This window comes from Heterocephalus glaber, unplaced genomic scaffold (assembly GCF_053883595.1).
Source record: "Heterocephalus glaber isolate CG9 unplaced genomic scaffold, H.glaber_assembly_v1.0 deba00001463, whole genome shotgun sequence".
Taxonomy (NCBI): Eukaryota; Metazoa; Chordata; class Mammalia; order Rodentia; family Bathyergidae; genus Heterocephalus; species Heterocephalus glaber.
In genome coordinates, this window is record NW_028258310.1 from 12,952,509 (window position 1) to 12,966,537 (window position 14,029).

The 14,029-nt window shown below is 39.3% G+C and overlaps 1 protein-coding gene across 2 annotated transcripts in view; it reads right to left on the minus strand.

The window, feature by feature from the left end:
• Window positions 1–232: 232 nt before the first annotated feature.
• Window positions 233–14,029, minus strand: part of Stk32a (serine/threonine kinase 32A) — a 129,553-nt gene continuing 115,756 nt past the window's right edge. For both annotated transcript variants that reach the window (XM_004854357.4, XM_021266170.2), the window contains 5 exons: window positions 9,103–9,219; window positions 6,546–6,671; window positions 4,893–5,021; window positions 4,210–4,274; window positions 233–3,813 (listed from right to left, as the gene is read on the minus strand). In XM_004854357.4, coding sequence (XP_004854414.1) covers window positions 3,720–3,813; window positions 4,210–4,274; window positions 4,893–5,021; window positions 6,546–6,671; window positions 9,103–9,219 — 531 coding nt within the window. In that variant the 3' untranslated portion in view covers window positions 233–3,719. The remainder of the gene's footprint in view (window positions 3,814–4,209; window positions 4,275–4,892; window positions 5,022–6,545; window positions 6,672–9,102; window positions 9,220–14,029) is intronic.

A 14,029-nucleotide genomic window follows, 5' to 3' on the forward strand; every position in this document is an offset into this window, starting at 1 on the left:
GCTGTGTTCCCTGCAGTGTGAATGCTAGAGGGTCAGGGGTTTCAGTTTTTATATAGGTTGGGAGGTAAGAAGTGCTGCATTCCAGCACTACAGAATACCATTTCTGACACCACCGTGTCTCTGCTAAGGGACATTCACTACTGGTTATTAAAGTAAGAACAGATGATCTTGGGACCCTCAACAGTACCTCTAGGGAAACACATAATATAGACACACAGCTGACAAAGGTCAGTGGCTTCATGTTGCAGAAGACATTTAATACACACAGGCACACTTCCATTACAGGCGCTACAGCTGGACAGAAGTACATTCTCATTCGGGAGCTGCCAGATCAGCTGCCAGTTTACAACAGCATACAAAAGTGAAGTTTGGGTTCTTAACATCACTGTTTAACATTATCCAGACACACGGTGCTTATAATAAACAGTAATCACGGGGACAGAAGTAGGAGACAGGATTTTGTGTAGACAATACAGGGACAGCTGGGTACTGAAACAAATGCACAGTGCTTCTCATGCCTTTTCATTCAGCCTTTGAAGCACTAAAGCTTTAGCATCACTAATCAGCCACAAGCAGCAACACTGGTCCATTAATAGCTGCATTAATACTCTTTCTTGCTAGTTATTGATTCATCCAATCTAGGAAAGCTATAATGATAGGAAATGTCATTTCTGGTTAAAATTCTATTAGACAAAGCCTAACCAGTAATTAATTAGATTATTATAATTGATTTAGTGGTGCTCTGTGCTGCTTGAAGTTTATTCCTGCCCCAGCAGTGACCTCAGCCTGATCCAGGCCGCCTTGGTGGGTGTGTGATCCATTAGCACATCTCCCTCCATGGCATTAGGACCTCCACTGGGGTCCTGGGGCTCTGCTCCCCCTAATCTTCTCGAGGTCACTGAATGCATGGGAAGTGAGGCTTTGCTGCAGTGCCAGAGGGACGCTCCGATCTTCAGAGCTTGGTCACGCTTTTCAGATGCTCTGTGCAGATAAGGGAGGAAGCTGTTCCGAAAAGATTCCAGGAGAGCAGACAAAAGAATCGAACTTGCCATCCTTTCTTTCAAAATTCTCAGCTCTGAGTATCATCAGGAATCCAGAGGAGAGATGTTCCATGCAGTGGGCTATTAACTTTCAGCCCAAGTTATGGAATAAAACCAAAGAACCTGATTTCAACAGCAACCAGCATAAAGATTTAGGAGGTTTTTTGTTTGTTTGTGGAAAGTTTTTCTTTCTCATCTTTAAAATGCACAGGTGCTTGGAATTACTTATTCTGGCTATGAGTGCTTTTCTTTTCTTTTCTTTTTGTCATCTTTGTTTTTTTGTGGTGCTGGGGGTCAAACTCAGGTCCTCATGCATGCTAAGTACCCACTCCACCACTGGGATACAGACCCAGCCCACTGCTTTTCCTTTGTGGCTGTCATCTGAGGAGCCCGGGGAGCCCATTCTACTCCCCAAACACTGCTCTCTAATCATTGAGTCCATGGTTCTGAAAATCTGCCATGGTGTTTCAGGCATTGAAATCAGCTCACTGGTAATAAAACAAAGGATTCAAAATACAGAGATTGTGTGGGCTTCTATCCCAAGTTAAACGGTACAAACATGAAACAGCACAGACCATCGTGGAGAATAGTGGTCCCAGTGCCCTTTGGTAAACATTTCTGAAAACCTCTTGAGGATGCACACAAGGTCTTCACAAGAGGAAGAACCAGGTGACAGGGTACTAGAGTCCACAGCACATGAAGGTTTGAAAAAGACCAAAGGAAGATGGAAGCCGGCAACCATGCAGGCTGGTGGGATTACCAGTCTGGAACTGAGTTTGGTCACCTTTCCTTTGCTTAACCCAACCTCCTCTCTACAAGTCAATCCGAGCAAGTGCTTGGAGCTTATAATTATATTTGGGGGAAAAAATGGCACAGACAAATAACATGTGGGAACTGTAGAGAAAAGGGATCACACACACAAAAGAGCTGGCTTTCGGTTTTGTGCTTTTTGTTTTGTTTTTTTAACAAAAATATGGTTGCTCTTAAATCAGAGATATTATTTCATAAGTGGGCCAGAAATTCTGGGCCTATTAACTCATAAATGCTGATCTTCAGCTCACCTCTAGCTTTCACCCATGTTTAGTTGCCCGGATGTGACCTCCCTCTAAAGTGTCTGCTGTAGCAGGCAGGCAGCCATCACCCTTTCTCATCTCTTTCGCCCCATCTGGCTTTTCAAGAGGAGACATTCTCTGTTGCTGACTTACTGTAGTCCTGGAGGCCCAATCTCTCCATTGGAAAGGACAGGTCTAGACGACCTTTAGCCAAGAGGTTAACACAGCCCTCCTCAAAGCCTGTTCTCTTTTCGACTCCACCCAGTGTCATTATGAGGTGCCGAAAATGGTACTTCTGTGAAGATCTTTGTGTTAGTACAGTGAAGTTCTATCATATGTACAATTAGGTCAGTTAAACTTTGCAAATAAATAAATACAATATAAAGAAAAAGAGAGACTAATATTTTAAAAAGGCAATTCTGCCTGCCATTCTTGCAATAAGCGTGAGGAAAGGAGACATGGCAGCACTGTCCCTTAGACTCTGTGAAACTGACTTCACAGACATGAGTAACCTGTGTTCTAAGTGTACTTCTAGTCCGTAAAGACAGGGATGACTTGCTCAGTATTCTAGTTTGCCGTATTACTCAAAATGTAATCAAAAATAAAGAATAAAACAAAAGCAGTGCCTTCTTTCCTTATGGAAGAGCAACTCCCTGTGCGAGGCTTCACTGAGAAAAACTACTTCCTACATGTTACGGTTAACTGAGGGATTTTTCCAAGGGTAAGTTTTACTTTCTGGCAAATTCACTTCTAACCCCCAATATAATCTCCATCCCTGCAATTTCCCTGAACTAGGGAGTAAACATATTGTCAGTGGGGCAATATTTTCCAATCCTCTCCAGATGCAGATCTCTGCTACTTTTCAGAGGACACTCTACCCTCAAAGGTCATGCACACTGGAGGAAGGCAAGTGGGGTGCTGATATTAACAATTAGCTCACGAAAGGAAAACAAAAGTTGCCCTGATTTGTAGTATTTGCTGATTTCCATGCTGAGAATCCTGTCATTATCACCAAGTTCAGGTTACTGATCTCACCCCACTGAAGAGGAGCCTGAGAAGCCGTGTTCAGGATGGAAAGTCTCCCCAGCACAGCACCGAAGGTCCTATAAATCTATGCTGCTTCTAATCTGACCCTATGTCTTTCTTTCCAATGAAACTCTTCATTCCTACCTTATCGGGCTTTGGGATTTTGACCTCTTTATGATGTTTCCTAGTTCTGAAGAGGCTTACTGTGTACAATGTCCATTCATCACAGTGTAATCAGAAGGAATGGAAAAATAAATCTACATCCAAATATTTCTTTTAAAATACAAAGGCCATGTAGAATAGCAACTGTAGCAGTAAAAAGGCAAGGTACAGCTCAGCTGATATGACCTTCTCTTTCTGGATGAATAAACTAAAGCGCAAAAAGGGATTAAATGACTTGCTCAACATCACATAATTAATGGTGAAATTACATCCCAGTGTCTCTTCACTAGATCGTGCTGCATCCTTCGGAGGACGCTCCTTCACATTTCTAAGCATGAGGTGTGGAGTGGCAAAAATTACTTTCAGTTCTTCTTTGTGTGGACAATCAGAAGTTTCTGGCCTGAGGTGCTAAGAGATGTCGGAGGAGACACTGAGGCCTTTACAAGTTGTTATTTTGGCTGTCTTCTTCGTGTGGGTTTTTGGTTTGTTCCAAGGCTAGATTTGCTTGTCTTTCATTCAAGTCTCTTTTTACTCTTAAAAGAAAAAAAAAAGTTTTATTCTTTGAGAAGAAAAATGAAAACCTTAAACTTTTTTGAAATGTTAGCATATATGCAACAATTTATAAACAGGTACGAGCCAAGGAAACCTTAAAAAAGTCATTCATTGTAAATGTGTATATCCTACCTTTTGCCTTTCCCATAGACAAAAACTTGATGCTAGGCTAATTAATCTACTAAAAAGAATTTAAATCCCTTACAAGAAAAAAGAAGGCTTCCTGAATTTGAAAAGAAAAACTTTATATTTAGATATGTATCATTTGTGTGACTGTAAAAATAAAAATGTTTAGAAACAATTAAATCCCTGCAAATGTATTAAATCCCCAAAGCTCCATCATTTTCCAAGCTACTGGTCTCATAGGACTGACTTACTTTTCTCGGTTGAAAATTATAAATTCCTTCTGGACAGATTCAAGATGTTCTTGAAGAAGACCCATCTTCACAAGGTGAACAGTGGAGAAAATAGAAGAACAGTTAACAGGTGAGTGAGGATTCTCAAACAGTCAATAATCTGCAGATTGTCTATTGAAAGAATCACCCTAAGTAAATGCCAAAGTAGCTTTCAAAATGGAAATTAAATGAAGTTCCTAGGAAGGTGGCAGAGTAGGAAGCTCTCCACTTATCCAACAAGATGCCCTGGTAAATCTATCTCACATAACTAGTTTGGAACTCAGGCTTGTACTCCTTCCATTGCGAAGGCATGGGTGACAAAGCACAGTTGTTTCTAGAAATTTCAGCTCTGGGCATGGTACCAGCTACCCTTCCCCCTCCAAGCTCTTTGCAGGGTGCTGTTCTAGAGCAGCCTGCACACAGCTTGCTGCAGCCATGGTGGGAAATGAGGACCATGTCCTCCAAACTGAGCTGTCTGCTGCTCCCTGACTGCTGTTTCTAGTCACAGAGGCACAGACAACAGGGCTGGTGATGGCCTGCTGTGGCCCCTCATTGTCACAGGCCCCTCCACACCTGGCAGAAGCAGGGTGCCAGGGTGATTGTCCTACAGAGAAGGCAGCCTCCCGCGGTGCCCCTCACCCTGAGTTTGGTGGTCACTGACTTACCTGAGAGGAATCACATTTCCTCATCTCCTTCTCCTTCTTTGCCAAACGTTTCTTTTTTTTATGAAGAGGTTTGGATTCCAAAATCATTTCTTCCAGTTCAAAGGTAGGGTCACAATTCAGCCTGCCTTTCTGCAAGGAAAAGGGGTTGGCTCAGTCTTTGGATTCCTGTGTCCTTCTAAAAACACACCAGGTCTGACCTGGAGTCTAACACTTGGTCTTAACGAAGCAGTCTAAAGGTAACAGGCTTGGATTCCCACTCTAAGTTCCTACTGCTTATTCCCAGCATGATTTTTTCATATTCTTTGCTTTTACATTTTGTTTATTGTTTTTAAACTTACAATTAGCTCTCGGTACATAAGAAAGGAAAACTAAATTATTTTTCTGAAGTTTGAGCTGTTGAGTTTCTCAAAGTTTGTTCTAATGACCATTGCTGGTTCAGCTTCACAGGTCTCAAAACAGACTTCTGAAATCAAGATTTCTAATCAGGAGTCCAAGGAACTGCCCTTTAATAAGCTCCCCAGATAGTAAAGCCAGAGACCCACAATGCAGAGCTTCTCTCAGGGGGATGTGCAGACAAACAGAGGGAGCAGAAGCACGAGTAGGGTACCTAGACCCCCACGGAGTCAGGCATCCACCTGGGTACAGGCGGCCACTGCTGGGTGCCAGAACACGGACCAGGAAGAACTCTGTCTCTTTCCCGGTGCTCTACCCTTAGAACTGTTTTCTCCCTTACTTTGCACTTCTACCCCTAGCCTGCCCTGGGCAGCTGTTTCCAGGAACAATCACACTCTCACACACCCACAGCAAGCGCCTCCCTAAGGGGATGTTATTCCTCCGTATTCTCCCAATTATGCATTTCTTAAGCTGAATGTGTAATTCAGTCCCAGGCTGAGAGACAGAAGGAATGAGAAGCCTCACGAGGGCCCCTTGAACTAGGCTTTCACCAGCAATGTGCACTGAGAAAAAGATGTCCCTTGGCTCCGGTGCTCTGTGGGAATTATTTTTTAGTGATTAGTCCTTTAATTTGTAGATCCGTGACAGAAAACCAGCAACGGGCCAGGTGTGGTGGTGCATGCTTGTAATCCTAGCACTCTGGGAGGATCACAAATTCAAGCCCTTGGACAACTCAGAGAGACTCTGTTTCAAAATAGAAAATATAAATTTCACTGGGACCATGGCTCAGAATGATGGCCCTGGGTTCAATCCCCAGTATCAAACAAGCAAAAACCAAAAACTAGCAAAGGAAGAAGGGTGAATGGTGAAAATTCATTTCTCACTCTAACCTCAATAGTCTTTAGTTCTATGACTCACAGACTCTTATGTGCACAAATTACTAAATCTTTGGAATTGGAGAACATGTTTTTCAACCAGCAGATTCATAGAAAACAGTATTTGGGAGATGAGATCTTCTTTCCAACAAAAACACAGCACAAAATATTTTCAGGACCTTTAGATCCAACTCCAATTGTACCTAGATTACCCTGGCCACTGATCTACTTATCCCATGTGTGCCTTGGTTTCCTCATCTGTAAAACAGGAATTTGGGCTTTTTTTTTACAACACTTGTGTGATTAATGAGACAATGTATAGATCAAGCACACAGAGTAACATGCTCCAAATGAGATTATGATAGGTGTGTTAGGATTGACTCACATTAGGAATAAAACCTGGAATGAGCTTCTTCTCAAAAACTGCATCCCAGTTCATATCGTTCATGTATGGGAAGTTCTGAATGTCACTCAAGCAAGAAAACCGTTGGTCCGGATTAGGTTCAAGTAGCTGCCAATGGAATGCAGACATCAAGGTAGGGAGAAAAGTCACAATTTAGGGGGACAAAAAATCCCACAAATTCCCTCTAAGTGTTTTCAATGTAGGACTGAAAGCTTCTCTGACCTCATTTGCAAATAATGTGCATTAACAGCTGATTAGAACAGATATAATTTGTCCTACTGAATCAAATATATCTTCAATTCCTGGATCTCCTTCCTATGATCAAGTTTGTTCTCAAAAGTTCAATTTACCAATCTAAAAAAGAAATAAAAACTTATTTCAGGGCCAGGGATTTAGCTCAGTGGTTCCAGCACCTGCCTCGCAAGCACAAGGTCCCGAGTTCGATCCCTGGTACCAAAAAAAGAAACTTAAAAAAAAAAAGAAAGAAAGAAAACTTATTTCATAAGGTTGTAACCAGGATTCAGTGAGGCCCTGGATGTAAAGAGCTTTATAGAGTGTACAGGCATGTTAGGAGGTAAACGTTCTTATATTTTCACAAGGGAAACTGATCCTCTCTAAAAATTTTAGCAGTTTTTACAGCTAATTAAAATACATTGGAGGTAGCACAGATAAGATATAACTTACTACAGTTACTGTTTGTTCTTTACTAATAGATTTAAGATTTTTCCCTATTAGCCACTCCACAGCCAACATCACATCTAGGGTACAGCTCCAGTGGGAAATGCCAGTCCCACTTGAGAACGCCCTTGAAAAGACAATCATGGAATATCAAGGTGTAATTTTGGGGTGAATCAGGGTTGTCTAGAACTGGAGATGTATTTGCTTGTGGAGGCCTATTCTTCATCATTGACATTACTAATGACAGTGTCCCTATCCCAAAACAGTGAACTTGGCCCCAAAGACAAGAGGCACAGATTTTGAACACTTAGCCTCCAAAGCTCTTTTCCTTTACCAGCTGCAACCTAGGGAATTTTCTCTCCTTAGGGGAAAATAAATGAAACAAGAAAACCAACCAACAAAAAAACCTCAGCCCATTCTCTTGGGCTCTTTATACTTTGTTTTGATTTATTGTTAAAGATAAACTAGTGAGCTTCTACTATAATTGGTTTAGGCCATTTGGTGAACATGGGCATCACAAAAATCTCATAAAAAGTATGACCCTCATTCTTTCAAATTTTACCACTTGACAGACTCTATTAGATGCTGAGAACTACACGGTACACAGTCAGACATAGTCCCTACCCTCATGTGGCTTACTATAGTATAAATATTAGCTGAAGGATCACAACAATGCTAGGTATGGTTGCAAACCAAGAAAAATACTATGAAGGGAAAGAGTGTTAAGGAACTTATAACAGAGGAAGGCTCCCCAAAGAAGTGATATTTGAGCCAAGAACTGAAGTTGTGCTTCTCAAGCTATGTAGAAAGGCCAGATACTTTTGTGTTTCTAACCCATTCAAACCAACATGTGGTCCTTTTGTGTATGTCTAGTATGCAGCTACACACAGTGCACAAATCATGACTTGAGTTCTAAATCAGCTAAACAAGCTTGAAACCTATTCAATGAGGCAAGTCCATTGACCATGTGATTAGATACTACAGTATTGTTAAATTGCTAGAAATGTTTCCAAATGCTCTCAATTTCTATACTTATATGGACTTTTAAGGAAGAAATTCATGGACTAAGAACCAGTCAACGAGTCTTGTTGAGTAGTACTGACATCAGGGAGGGAGCTAGAGGAGCTAGGGTGAGGTGTTAGTGTTAGCTAGGGTGATAGTGTTCCAGAAACAGATGAGCATGTGCAAAGGTCATGTGGTGGGGGCAGGATGCTATATGAGAGGGAGGAAGAGGAAGAGAAAGAGAAAGGAAGGAAGAAAAAGAAGAAAGTCAAAGGAGTTTGTGTGTAGATAAAGGTTCAAAATAAGGCTTGAGAGGTAGTTAGAACCTTTGTATCATGTAAATTATTTTGGTCTTCATTCTAAGACCAACAGGAAGACACTCTACTCCAGTTGAGGAGAATAGAATGTAATAGCAAATGTATATGAGGACAAACCAGATATAAGACGAGACTTGATGGCAGGTGGGAAGATATTAGTAGGGATAAAGACAGGTGAAAACTCAAAAGATACTTAAAATGTGAAATTCCAGAACTTTAGATATGGAGATGATGAATGAGCCCTGGTTTTGGCTTGCATGAGTAGAGAGATGGAGGGTTTATTCCAAAAGAGAGGACACTGAAAGAAATCCAAGAAATACAAAGAGATTAAGGATTGCATTTTGGACACTGAGTTTGAGAAAGTTTTGAGCCATACAAGTGCACTTGGGGTTGACTTAAGTCATATCTTTGAGAGTCATTAGCTGTTAACAACCGTTCTAGAAATGACATTATAATGACTGACCCAATATTATATATACTGATTTCCACCACTAAAGCAGAACACATGGTCCCTTTTATCACTTCTTGGTGTGCAGTCTTACCTTTTTAAGAAGTGATACCATTTCCTGTGACCAGGCAGAAGGGTAAGTCACAATAGCAGTCTCAAACATGTGCACAATTTCCTTACTGGAAGTACTGGAGCGAATGTGGTACGGTCTCTTAAAGGAGAGAAGAAGTAAAGAAGTAAGAGCCTTCATTTTTATAAGGCAAAAGAAAAAGATGGTGCAAATGTTCCCAGGCTAAACTTTCAACCAGTGAAATATGAGTTATGACCATTTTAGCTAAATATTGTTGCCACAGTGCATATGGTCAGCAATGGCAGATATCTCACTTTTAAGAAGATGCCAGAAATCTACAGTTTCTTGTGAAATATCATAACGTTTAGAAGTTGATAATTCCACTGATCCAAACAAAACATTGCAGTGGGCTGACTCAGCTTCTGAGATGCTGATCTGAAGCTGTTTTTAAGGTAATTTATATAAGTATTTATATAAATATTTATAAAACCCTGGTCAAGTGCACAATAAATTGAAGTTTATTTATTTATTTATTGGTACCAGGGATCAAACTTGGGTCCTTGCGCTTGTGCAGCAGGCGGCGAAACCACTGAGCTAAATCCCCAGCCCAGAAGTTTAAAAATTATACAAGAGTTTGTTATAAAGAGATCCAAATTTTTACCATGCCCTCCTTTTCACTTATTTGAAACATGAGGAAGTTCAAGATAGAAAGCTGTTCAGAAAACATCAAGCCCAGTCTCAAATGCTAAGAGTCCCTGGTTCAATGGAAGGTGAGGCAGAGAATTTTATAATGAAGCAAAAACTTTAAAAAAAATTCTGGAAGAAGCAAGTTTCATCTGTAGTTTTAATTTGGGGGAATTCTTGCAGTTTTCACAGCTGTCCATTAGAGGGCAGCCTACATGGATAGTATCTTTAAATGACTGACAGGATTTTATGTCTTTATGTGAACTCTAAGCAATGAATAGCCAGGAAGTTTGTCATCTTCATATTCTTGTCAATGGGACCTATCACCTAATAGGTATTCTATATGTATTTTTGAATGAATAAATTTCCTATATTGGATTCACCATAGGACACAATATGAATACGTACATTTGTCACATGTCTGGCCCTTTCCAGATGTTTAACAAATGATCACTGACTGATGAGCTAAATTGAGGCAAAGGAAAGGTTATACATTTTCCTCATAATAAATAAGTATTAAGAGTTAATGCAACCAAATATTTGAGCTCTGAAGGCAGAAGGAGCTGAGTGCCAAATGCAGCCACTCAATTTCTGAGCTTCAGTTTCTTTATTTGTAAGAAGCAAGTTACTTCATCTGTAAAATGAACAACAAGATAAGATTGCTGGGAAAATTAGAGAGGTTCTCAATGGAGTGTCTAGCACCTATTAGAAACAGTACAGCAGGGTTGTTTTTATTGTTAGACACAAGTGTAGAACAGGCAGATATAAATGTGAGTAGTGGTCAACAGGATTAGTCTTCAATAATGGTGATGGCTCAATTTTATACATGAAAAATCAATGTTGGTTACTGAGGTAATCATAAAGTACAAGGCAGTAACCCTTAAAAGGAAGATTAGGTCAAACTTTTCATTCTTTTTAAGTAAGGTTTAAAAGCAAGTGTCATAGTTTGGTAATGATGTAGGGGAAAGAGACCATCAGCTCAATGTCAGACAGTTCTAGAGGCGTTATGGCCATTACCAAAGCGTGTTTTTATTAGCCAGAGGACACTAGTTACTTCACAATATTCTTTCCACATGTACCAATGAGAGTTGAGTAAGGCTTAGCCTACTTGAGCTTCTAGGATTTTATGCCTATGATGTGTATTTTTTCTTTTTTTTGTAAGTTTCTTCTTTATTTCATGTGGCTGTTGTTTCTAAACTTATTGTCTCTGCCCTCTAGAAGCAAAATAATTTGATAAACTTGAATGAATTAGCCGATGAATGCCACAAGAAAGAAGCTTAAGAGTGTGTGGTTTTCTTTATTTACTTTAGAAGGCCATGTGAGTGAATTTAACATTTTTGCTGAAGGGATATTTTTTCATTTATTTAGATAGTTACCTTAACAATATTTGTAGTTTTCATTCAATGTATAAGTCTGATACTTCTTATGTTAAATATATTTTTTAGTTTTCTTGATATCATTATATCATTATTTTTTGTTTTTATTTTTTATTAGCACAGATTTGAATTACATAAAGATTACATTCATCTTTATGGCCTGTCAGTTCCTTATTAAAATAATCAATCTGTCTTTAGCTTACTTATTAACTTACTTTTCTAGTTCTAAATTTAAAAATTCACTTTATTTCATCAAATGCCATAATTATACATTTATTCATTCACCAATTACTTAGTGAGTGCCTACTATGTCCCAGCACCTCTGCTCTGCTCTGGGGATACAATGAAGAATAAAACAACATGGTTTCTATGTTAATGGAGTCTAAAGTCTAAATAAGGAAGCATAGATACTTAAATAACAGTACACACATAAACATGCATTTAAAAATGAGATACAAGGTTCAATGTAAAGTTACAGTATCTAACAGAATATATAAAACAACTCTAATGCAACATATAAATTGAAAGTAGAGACTATAAAGAATGAACAGGAAGAAAGAAAGGATGTGTTATGATTATACTTCCATTTCAGGAGTACAAAAGCCAAAGAGTTGCAGCTAAGGATGTAAGATTTTAGTGCAAAAGTACACAGGTATCTATCTTAAATTAGTACTTATGGATAAAACTACTAAAGACACGAACCTTTGCCCTTGCAGGGCAACAGGTACTGCGAGACTGAGAGACAATAAGGCAAGCTAATAGTTAAGGAACATATTCATGAAGACTGCGATCAGGCTTAGAAACTGCCAGGATGTTTTCAAGATCTGTTGTGAACCACTACAGGCTACATAGGGAGTCAGGAGGAAGTTATCTGAGAAAATAACTTGAAGATGAGGTGAGGAATAACTTGAGGATGAAGTGTTTCTACTTTTAGGTAAATGATGTGATTCTTTTTGCTTTTTGTCTTTATAAACATCAATATAATACCCTTACCCTCATTAGATGTCTTTAAAAAATAGGACAAAGTTGATCAGAAGCAGATAATGCCTGTTCTGCTCATGGAAAAACTATGTATCTGGCTTACAGGGAGAGTCCTCTTCTATTAACATGAATTACTTATCAAAATTTGAATATGCTTCACAAGTAGTGTTATGATGCTCTCCTCAGGGAAGTAGGGGAGTAAAAACAATGAACAAATTAGTGCAGAGGTGTGAAATGAACTCTGTAGAGCACACGAAACAGATACAATGATGAGACCCTCCTTTGGTTACTGTGTAAGCACTTACCTTGGTTCCCTGAGCAAAATGAGCACTGAACCATGATGACACCCCCATTACGTGAGCACACAGTGAGAAGGCAGTCGTCTGCAAGGCAAGAAGAAAGCCTCACCAGATCCTGACCTGGTTCTCACCCTAACCTCAGTCTTCCAGCTTCCATGCTTGAGATAACAAATTTCTTTTGTTTAATCCCTCAATGGATTTAGAAGAACTGATAATAGACTATAGTGTGTGTGTTTAAATTTAAAGTTTTTGAAATCTATGCTTCGTTCTTGGGTAGGAAGAACCAATATAGTGAAAATGGCCATACTTCCAAAATTGTTACAGAGATTTAATACAATCTCGATCAAAATACCAATAGCATACCTCACAGAATTACAGAAAACAATCCTAAAATTCATCTGGAACCAGAAGAGACCTAGAATATCAAAAAAATTCTGGGCAACAAAGACAAGACAGGGGGCATCACAATCCCTGATTTGAAATTTTACTACAAAGCTACTGTGATATAAACTTCATGCTACTGGAAAAAACAACACAACAACAACAAACAGACCCAAGGATCAATGGAACAGAATAGAAGATGCATAAATAACTCCAAACACATTCAGCCACCTTATGTTTAACAAAGTGGCCAAATACCTTCACTAGAAGAAAGCCTATTTAATAAACAGTGCTGGAAAAACTGGCTTTCCACGTGTTGAAGATCAAAACTAGATCCATATTTGACCCCATGCACTAAGGCAAAATTGAAATGGATTGAAGATCTAAACATTAAAAACAGAAACACTAAATCTGCTGGAAGATAGAATAGGTAGAACACTTTAAGTCATAAAGTCAAAAGACTTTATGAACAAAACCCCAATTGCAGGGAAATATCACAAAGAATCAACAACTGGGATCTCATCTTATTAAAAAGCTTTTGCACAGCAGAAGAAACCACCAGTAGAGTGAAAAGACAACCCACAGTATGGGAAAAATTTTTTTCCAGCTGTTCCTCAAAGTCCTAACATCTAGAATATATAAAGAATTCAAAAAAATCAGACTTCCCAAATTTAAAGAAAGTGGGCATCTGAGATGAATACACACTTCTCAGATGAAGTAGAAATGGAAAATAAATACATGAAAAAATGTGCATCATGACTGGCCATCTGAGAAATGCAAATTAAAACAATACTGAGACTCCACCTCACTCCAGTAAGAATGGCTGTTACCAAGAAATCAACCAACAACAAATGCTGACGGAGGTGTGGGGAAAAGGAACCCTTCTCCACTGCTGGTGGGAGTGTAGACTGGTGCAACCATGGTGGAAATCAGTGTGGAGATTCCTCAAAAAACTAGAACTAAAGGTTCCATGTGACCAGCTGTTCCCCTGCTGGGTATCTTCCCAAAAGAATTAAAAGCATCATATCACAGTGATATATGCACACTCGTGTTTATAGCAGCACATTTTGTTATAGGTAAAGCCCAAATGCCCATCAGCCAATGAGTGGGTAAAGAAGATGTAGGTTTTTAAAATATATAATGGAGTACTACTCTGACATAAAGAAGGATAAACTTGAGACATTTCTAGGTAAATGGATGCACCTTGAGACCATACTCTTAAGTGAAATA